Raw genomic sequence first — 9,734 nt, 5'->3', positions numbered from 1 at the left:
ATGTCTAACAACAGGTAGAGTTGCAGGAATTAATGAGCATCTGTGGTAGGGAAGGAGAGAAATTAGGTTTAGAATTCAGTAGCGAAAAATCAGCAGTCATGATTTTTAACGAGGATGAAGTTGAGAGGCTGAAGGGAGCTAGTAAATACAAGTATCTAGGAGTATGGTGCAGAATATCTCAGTGAGCATAAAAAGTATATAATAGGTAAGGGCAACAGAAATGCAGCTGTAATGAAAAATAGAGCACTTTGGAATTACAACAGGTATGAGGTGGTGAGAGAGATTTGGAAAGGGGGTCATGGTGCCTGGCTTGACTTTTGGAAACGCAGTGCTATGCATGAAATCCGAAGTGCATGCGAGACTAGAAATAAAACAGCGCGGAGTAGGTAGACTGGCTTTGGGGGCACATTGCAAAACACCAAACCAGGGAGTACAAGGAGACATGGGATGGGCGTCATTTGAAAGCAGGGAAGCGGTGAGCAAGATAGAATTTGAGGATAGGTTGAGGCAAATGGATGGAGAGCAATGGGCACTAAAGGCTTTCAGCTATTTATACATGAGGAGTGGAGACACAAAGTGGAGACAGTTTTTGGGCTATAGCGAAGATACGGAAAGCAAGTCTCAGTTAAGAAGAAAGTTAAGACCACAGAAAGAGATCGGTGGCTAGAGGGAATGCAGACAAAGACGGCTCTGGAAAGCTATAGATTAAACAAAACAGTTATTGCCAAAGAAAGCATTTATGACAATTCTAGGGGAAGCTCATTGTTTTTTGAGGCGAGGACGGGTGTTTTGCGAACCAGAACATGCAGAGTGATGTATTAGGAAATGGATACAGCGTGCACTGCTTGTGGAGAGGAGGACGAGACGGCTGAGCACTTGATGCTCAACTGTAAAGGGCTTCCGAAGACAACATAGATTTAATAAAGTCATTGGGTTTTAGAGACAGCGAAGGGAGGGTGGATTTCAAGACTGTAGAGATTACCAAGCAAAGATTAAGTGAATGGTGACAGAAATCGAGAGAAAACTAGGTATTTTCTTATTCACTGATGGCAAGGGGGTTTCATCGCCTCACTTTCTTGTACTGCGGAGTGAATAGAGATTTCACATTAAAATATTCTAAGGTTCTTAAAGTTAGTTAGTTGGCGGTACCTAACCCCTTTTGAGACAGGGGGGTCAGCAAAAGTTCAAATTGCCGACACAGGTAAAAGTTTTAGTTCTTGTTTTGTTTTAACTTTTCCCACTTTTGGGACACTTTCACTGGTTGGCTGATCAGACGCAGTCTCTCCCATTCAACGAGAATGCACTTGGTTGCTAGCGAACCGTGGGCTCCTTCCCCGAATCCCAGCATTTCGGGAATCCTCTCTTCGCTGGTCGCCCAGGGCGGTCGACAGTGGTGTCTAGGGCAGGGCACCACAGCAGCACGTGGAGGACGTCCTCGCTTGACTGCCCGCACAGATGACAGGCTGTGTCGGTGTCTCCGAAGAGTTGGGCACGTCGGCAGTTTGTCATCAGCGCTCCTACCCGTGCCTGAAACAGTAGCGCGCTTTCATGGTCCCCTCGGTAGTGTGTGCAGGGAGACGGCTCAGACTTATGGAGCGCGTAGATGCTCTGGAGGCTCTGCTTTTTCCTCACCGCTTGTCTCCAGGCCTCAAGTTCAATCGCGTTCACCTCCTCTGTCACAGCCTTGAGCCATCCTTTCTCCGATGTGGCCTCATGTCGCCTGTCCCTTTGCTGTACACAGAGTCGAGCCTGGCGATGGTGTTTGACCAGTTCGTCCTGCTGCTGCGGTATCTAACGTAGTGGAATGTCCTTTTGGCGTACGCTTCGTCTGGCATGTGGATCAGGCGCCCGAGGTATCCGAGCTTGGCCCTTGCATCCCGTTGCTTGAATGTCGAGGCCATATCTCTCCCGTGACGGTTTGCAGTTGCCCCGTTTCCGCCCAGTGCCCACCTCCCGATTTCCCATTGATGGCGATCCAGTGTCTTCAGGGTGGTCTGTAGGAAGACCACTGCGTCGTTAGCATTAGGGAGCCTTCATGTGCGCTTTGAAGCGCACATGAAGGCACTCTAGTTAGCATAGGTGACCGCCGGTACTGCGACACTCTTCCACAGTGCCCTCGCAAGGGTGTATGTTAAATAAAACAAAATGGCTAGGTGGCGTAAGCTACCGCCCGATCCAAAGGGCTCAGCCGTATTCATCCATCCATTCATCCATCCTTGCGTAATCTTGCAGCGACTCTACTTTTTGTCCCGTGTGCAAAATTCTCCAAACGTCAGTTTGTGGTTTGGGTGGTTTGGGTCTGTTTCGTGTGTTTCTGTTCACTACTGCTTGTCTTGTCGTTTGGTGCTGTGTCCACCACATCAGGACCAATGAACACAGGTCAGTTACGGCGATTATGAAGGCACACTCCACCGGCAGAACGCGCATGATTCCAATTGATCCGGATCGCTCGAAACGCTTGTTCGTCCATCAGCGATCCTCTGGAACGTTTTAGTTCAGTTTGACGAATAGACGACTTTCAGTGACGCAGTTTCGTCTTCTACACTCTCCTGGTTTTGTTACAAAAAGCTGAGAAGGCACAAGCAGGTTTAAGTATTTCTTGGCGTCAATATCATTTTTAGTTGCCCTCACGGGCGCTGTGGGGTTATTCAAATAAATTAATAAATACATTTATAGTGTCTTGGACCTGAGCCAGTGCGATGAGGAACTCAGTGCTGTCCATTATTTTTGTTTATCCCCTCGGGTTGCTCTAATTGTTTTAAGTGTTGTTTTGTTACCTTAGTTCCTGAATTCGGAGACCTCATTTCTCAGGGTCATCGCTAATAAGTTGTAACGTAACTCACTCTGTTTGCCATCACTCTACATTTTTTTCTTCTCGCTTTTGATATGCTAATTGTCAAAGCCCCGCGCTTCCTAACACAGAACTTCGTTCGTAACGAATATCTTGCGTTGACAGTGCTCTAGAATGACGTTTACGTTGTTACAACTGATTCTTTTATTTTTTATTTTTTTATTTTTGACCTTTGAAGTTTATTTTCAGCAATCTCCCAGCTCTGGGTACTTTTGGCTCCAGTGTTGCATGCAGAAATTTGTTAACCATGTTGAATAACCTGAGACTGGGGCAAAAGTGAACAAATAAGTCGAAGGGAAGGAACAGAAAAGGACAGGACGACGTCTCAAACTCATTTACCAGGTTTCAGTCAGTCAGAGTTTTGAAAGCAAGGAAATCAAAGGAAGTGTTGCTGAGCCGGAGGCTCAATATGTCACCTTTTTACCAGGCTTATTTAGAACCAAAACACCCCTAGCAGACGCCAACGGCGCCGCGTATGTGCAATGGAGTGTGGGCAAGAAGCTCGCCGTTGCCCATAAACAAACCACTGGAAGGCGATGTTGTTGGCGTCAGTGTGACTCCCCCTGCCCTTTTTCGCATTTGAATTGTTGATTCCTCGTCTGAGCAGCCTCAGCGAAATTACCGAGGCTCGTTACACCTCAAAACTTCGCGTGAATATTGTGACGTGCAGCGATTCATTCCGCGTGGACGCCGCAGAATGTGCACTACATGTAGGATTAGATTTGTTGTGATCCCTTATTGTCATGAAATTTTGCACAACTTGAAGGCATGCACGAAAAGGTTTGGAGTAGACACAGTCTTTAGCTCGGATTTTAAACTCAGTAGATTGACGCCACTTGAAACAGGTGCAAATAACTGCAAAAAGAACCATCGAGAAAAATGGTAAATTGCAAGAATGGTGTTTTGTATGAGATACCACTGGATTGCGGGTTTAAGTATGTAGGACAGACATCACGATGCATCAAGGATAGATTAAGTGAACACAAAAGAAACATGAAGAACAATGCACCGGACTCAGAAATCGCAAAACATGTCCACGAATGTAACGACTGCGCTGCGATTTGGTCGGAGACAAAATCATTTACAACGAGAGGAATGATGCAAAAAGACTAGTAAGGGAGATGGTGCGGATAAGATCTCTAGGTAATTGCATAAGTCAGGCTTCGTTACAGTTCAGTAAAAATTCCAAAAGATTGTAAAAATATAATTTTTTTCTTTTTTTTAAAATTGTGTACTGTACACCTTTTCCCCGTTTTAGATTCAGTGTGTGTCATCCCTTCATCGCTGGCATAATTTTTTTTTTTTTTTTGTAAAGAAAACATTTTTTGCGGGGGATGAAGTAGGTATTGATTCTTTTGTTAAATTTTGGGGAGATTGTAGAGTTATCTTTGTGAATCGGCATGAAGGCCATATCCATAGTACTACTTTGTCTATTGGAGGCTTTGGCGTTTAGACTGTTTAGAGGTTGTCCCTTTGTGTAGGTTGTGACTGATTGGAGAGTTTGGCGTTTGAACTGGATAGATGTTGCCCCTTTTGTGTTGGTGGTGGGCTATATAAGGAGGTGGACTAAATAAACCTGGTAGGTGAGTTTGAGACGTCGTCCTGCCCTTTTCTGTTCCTTCAACTTATTTGTTCACTTCTGCCCCAGTCTCAGGTTATTCAACATGGTTAACATTCACCAGCTTGCCTGCACCCTTACTATATTATCTCAGAAATTTGTTACCTACAATGCACGGATATCCAGACTATGTCTTGTTTGTAGGATTGCTCAGTTATGAACAAGCTTTTCTTGAGCCTATCAGAACACTCCTAAAAGCAAACAGGTACGAGATTGTGCTTGAAGTGTGAGACCTTATTACCATTGCTTGCAACACCCCCTCCCCCCAGAAACAATAATTTCCTGCACAAAGTACACAAACCTGTGGTATGCACTTCCCCCTCCCCTCCCCCCCGATTGACAGTCCTGGGTAAACCCCTAACCGAAACAACCAATCTGTAGCGCTCATTTATAAGGTGAGAAGTTTAGAATGTGGCACTTTTAACTTATAAAGGAGTGCTAGATTCTCCTCTTCTACTTTCTCATTATAGTAGCTTTTCTCAACAGTCAATAAGAAACGAGGTTTGGTCCCTATGAGGACAAATGGTACCATGTACTGAGCATGACTTGCGCATCTTGCAGCCCAAACGCCGCTCCAGGAGCTGGTTGTGGCTACGCCCAAGACCTCTCTGAGCTGCCGAACGTCGTCTACGAGTCGCATCAACACGGAATGCATCTCGCACCATTGGACCATTGAGAACTTCAGCAAGTGCCAGTTCTTCCAAAGTGGCACCTGCTTCAGCGAGGAGTTTCCCAAAGACCCCTCGCAGGTATGCTGAACACCCCCAGAGCGCGATTTGTTCTTTTCCTTATTGGAAACAATGGCCTTTTTTGTTGATTTCATGTAGTAGTCAGATCTTCACTATGTCGTTCGTAAGTGGTTGTCCACCGTCCGCTTGTCCAGAGAATTGCCATCTTGGCAGGTGGATGGATGGATGCACAGGTCTGGAAACAGAAGCATCTTGAAGCTCGGTTGGTGTCCTCATCACGCTTATTGATTGTAGTCTGACTGGGTATGGATAGCAAGGTAGGTGGGGATAATGTAACTTAACCGTGAGCAGTGCTGGATGAATGGTTGGATGGTATTGGCTGTATACCCTTTAAATTAGGGGGCAGCTTGCGTCCCCAGCCTATATTCCATGGTAGATAGCAACAGTGTTGCTTACAGCCTGGTGGGTGGGATAATGTGACAAGCTGTAAGCTACACGAGTGACTGGCTTCTTTGTACTTTGTTGAATACTGAGTAACACCTGTTTGCCATTCCCGCAGGTGAAGCTGAAGCTGCGGCTAGACCTGAGCAAGGACTATGCATCCATCTGCGTGGTGCCTGTGCAAGGTATGCAGGGCCGCAACTATGTCTGCACCCTCAGCCTGCTGGGAGAAAAGGGCAAGCCCGTGCAGCGCTACTTCCACAACGGCTTCCACACCCTCTACCGTGGGAACACAAACTACCTGGGCATCGAGATTGGCAAGTTCTTCCTCTATAGCCCAGAGAACCTCTGCATGAATGGTGATACCCTAAGCATCCTCTTTGAGGTAGAGTTCCTCTCGGAAAGCACTAACACCCCGGTCAAGCGGACGGACATCCCCGTGAGTCCACTTCTCAAGAATCTCGGGACGCTGCTGGAAGACAAGTCATTTGGGAACGTCCAGCTGACCGTGCAGCGACGGAACCTGTACGCTCACCGCGACGTCCTGATGCTGTCGTCTCCGGTCTTCGGCGCCATGTTCTCACACCCGACCAAGGAGTCCCAGGAGCAGGTCATCCACCTTCCGGACCAGTCATTCGACGCGATGCGCGAGATGCTTCTCTTCATCTACACGGGAGAAGTCCCCAACCTGGACAAGGTCGCCGAAGACCTGTACGTGGCCGCGGACAAGTACTCGATGGGCGAGCTGAAGACCCTCTGCGGCGACTACCTGGGGTCCAACCTGACGGTGGAGCGTGCGGCGGACGCGTTCGTGCTGTCGAACATGTACAGCGACGTCGACCTGTGCAAGAGCGTTGCCAGGTTCATTGCGGATCACCTGGTCGCGGTGCAGAGGACTGCGGGCTGGAAGAACATCTGGGGCAAGCCGGACATCACGGAGCGGCTGTTCATGTTCATTGCGGACATCGGCAACTCTCTGGACTCGCCCAACTGATGACTGATGGGTGGCTCGACCGGCGCTGGCGGCGGTGGGGGGTCCGTCTTTCGGATAAACATGGCAGGTCCGCTTTCCAGCTGTTGTCTTTCCACTCTTCTATGAAAGCAGAACAGGTGCTCGAGCAGTTGCGTCCTCCTGCAGTGTGTTAACTGTTGCGAATGCTGTACGTGTTTTTGGTGTATGTTCCGTGGTATTTGGTGTGTGCTTGCTGGAACCCTGGTTTAGCTCAGTCAGCCGAGTGCTGACCAAATCAACCAAGCACCATACGAGAATTGTTTTCTTTTAGATACACAGGGCAGATGGGTAATCAAGTAACCGGATATTGAAACCGCCAGGACCAATTGTGACCGTATACCCTGCGAAATATTGGCAAAACCTTCCTGTAGGCGTAAGCTGTTGTATAGTTAACAATTTAGGAAGCTTAATACAGTATGAAATGGCCCCTTGCCTGTTAATGTCGGTAACGATAGTGTTACGCAGATGTCGTGCAGTTAGTTGTCATGCTTCCAAATGTTGCCTAATCGTGATATAATACTCAAGCCCATTCTTGCGAGCAATAGCAGCAGCACAAAACATTGTTAGTGTTTGCTGTTGTGTGTTTGAACATGCTTATAGCCGCGTCCCACTGGAGTGACAAACAGCAACGAAGGACCGGGACGCAGAGCAACTAGCGACAAAGGAAACCTACAGACAGCCTGTTTGCCAGAGACTGTTGTCCCTCCTGGCGGACACGACGCAGAACACGAAAACAAGGAAACTTGCTTCCTTGTGGGGCTGGCGTTTTCAACAAAACACTTCAAAATACACAAACAATCAGAGTCTGGCAATGCGGTTTTCGTGTTTTGCTCTTAAAGTGTAAAATGCGCCGACAAGCACGATAAAAGTGAAGACAATTAGTACTTTATTTCTTGATAAAAGCTTCCGCTACTCTTCTTTTGCTGTTAGCGAATTGTCGCAAACAGTCGGGACAATCGACACTAAACTTTTTCCGAACTAGAATTCAGAATCATTCCTTTTTTGGGTCGATTGAGGCATTCTAAGTGAGCACCATGGAATTTCACTCCAATTTTAAAGATGTTTATGACTTTATATCTAAATGATTGAGGGCAGGCGTTTCTTAGGGAACATACGGCATCCCGATTATCACAAAGCATGATGACAAGTCTCTCGTCTGCCAGAATGGCTTGCCGGAACGTTGTGTCCTACTTCGTGGTGAGCGGTCTTACTTTGCTCAGTCCTCGAACGTCTGTGTATCCATCCCGACGCAGGGGTGTTGCCCTCAGCGTCTCAAAGCAGCACCTCGACCGCCAGGTTTTCGCGAGCAAAACCAGCCACAGCAAATCCCCTTCCGCAACATGACCGCCAGCATACGAGCAATTGAGGGATGGTAACTGCGGGAACGACCAGCAGCCGCCAAGGTCCTCTCCGAAGGTCGAGCGGTGGAGCGAGCCATGGGAGGAAGGGTAGAAGGGCGGGCAAGGAGGATAAGTTTGTCTGTGAGAGATGTTCCTTGGTGGGACTGCTTGCGGCGCTTCAAGTCCAAGGACAAACGAGAACTTGTCCGTCGTCAATCATTTGTCAGGAGTGTTGGTCGTTACAGTGGGACAGCATCGGCGACACGAAACTTTGTGGTGTCGCCAGACGAAAATCCGTGTTTGTCGCTCTAGTGGGACAAGGCTATTACAGCTGAAGTTGGCACAACTTGTTTCTAAAGGATGCTACAAGCGTAGGGGGGCTGCCATACTCCGTTTTATTTTGTCCAACCATGGCCGACTGTGCAATCTGATGGGGCCAGCCAAACAGCAGCACCGAGATCGCATCGTCGTGGCGCTCATTGCCTTCGTCTCTTTGCCATCGTCAACCAAACCGATCATCCATATTGAATGCTGCACTTCCTTCTGTGGGCGATTGGTTCAGCCAGCATAGCAAAGCCACAAAGACAGCGAGTGCTGCGACGACACAATGTTGATGCCGCCCAATTGGCTCCATTCTATCGTAGCATCGGCCGCAGTCACACCTAAAGTGAAGCAGAGTATACATTTGCATCACGGTAGAAGGCATGTTGCCCAGTGAACAGGCCTGGATAACCTTCCGAAATTTTAGAATTGCGCGCAGCACATACGCTCCTCCTGAAGTTCAATAAATTATTGGCATCTCTGGACCATAAGTGTATCGATGCAGTTTTTTTGATTGGATGTAGGTGCTGGGCGGTTGTTTTCCCGTGCTGGGCGATTCTTTTCCCGGATCATGTCGGACCCGAAAACCTAAACTTGAATGCTGGCACACAATCAGTTGTGACCAGCGCTCACCAAACTACAGCCAGTTCACATTTGTTTGAGCTTGGGTCAAACCCAGTGGCAGATTCAGAGGGGGGGGGGGAATCTGGATATTCTGACCCCACCCCCTCAGGACATACCTGCTTCTGTGTGCGGTGAAACCCCTGGTTTGGCTAGCTGAGTTAGAGTTTTGTGGATAGTGGACTGGCGTGTGCTGCCGTATTATAGGGATTTATTAAAAGTGATACATACCTTTTGGCTCTCTGTCACCAAGCAAACAGCTTTAATCTTTGATATTATTTGTGCCAGTGAAATTTGTTTTCTATCCAACATAATTTTTGCGCACAATCAAATTGCAGTTGATGTATTTTTGGGGGCAAAACTTCAGTGTTCTCTACCAAATACAAGAGAGTTATACAGGTAATGCATATATTTGTCGGCTACATTGTCGTTTCCCAAGCACCAATTTGTACAAGAGCCAATTCATTATCTTTGCGTGTATGCAGTAATAGCCATCAAAACTGTGCCAACCATGCCCATGTGTGGATTTCCCTGAAATGTATGCCACAAGCAAGATGCAACTTAAAAAAACTGCATGTGATAGAGGTCCTACCATTCCAGCACTTAGCTAATGTTTGCTGACCCAAAGAGCCTTGAGAAAACACTGGCTTAAAGGTGTCTGGACTGCAGCAAGAGCAATCAAAGCCCAAAAGTAAGACCCCAAGCTCAATTAAATTTTGGGAGTTCTCTAGTCCTGTGTCAGAGCCACTATCTGAGCTACGCTTGGGGTAGCAGCACCCAATTCCCCCTCAATTTTCTTGTGGGCACCACCATTCCTAGGGTTTGGACATATAGGACAAAA

At 47.4% G+C, this 9,734-nt stretch overlaps 1 protein-coding gene across 1 annotated transcript; it reads left to right on the top strand.

Annotated features, from left to right (window-relative positions):
* Positions 1-2,218: 2,218 nt before the first annotated feature.
* LOC8029781 (speckle-type POZ protein) lies at positions 2,219-8,757 on the top strand. The gene is made up of 3 exons (XM_002407461.5): positions 2,219-2,379; positions 5,031-5,218; positions 5,718-8,757. The coding sequence occupies exons 1-3, from the start codon at positions 2,370-2,372 to the stop codon at positions 6,591-6,593; spliced, it is 1,074 nt and encodes a 357-aa protein (XP_002407505.2). The 5' UTR covers positions 2,219-2,369; the 3' UTR covers positions 6,594-8,757.
* The last annotated feature ends 977 nt before the right edge of the window (positions 8,758-9,734 follow it).

The sequence above is a fragment of the Ixodes scapularis genome, unplaced genomic scaffold (assembly GCF_016920785.2).
Source record: "Ixodes scapularis isolate PalLabHiFi unplaced genomic scaffold, ASM1692078v2 PGA_scaffold5__190_contigs__length_132052651, whole genome shotgun sequence".
NCBI classification, from domain to species: Eukaryota; Metazoa; Arthropoda; class Arachnida; order Ixodida; family Ixodidae; genus Ixodes; species Ixodes scapularis.
This window is presented reverse-complemented; position numbering and strand designations above follow the sequence as displayed.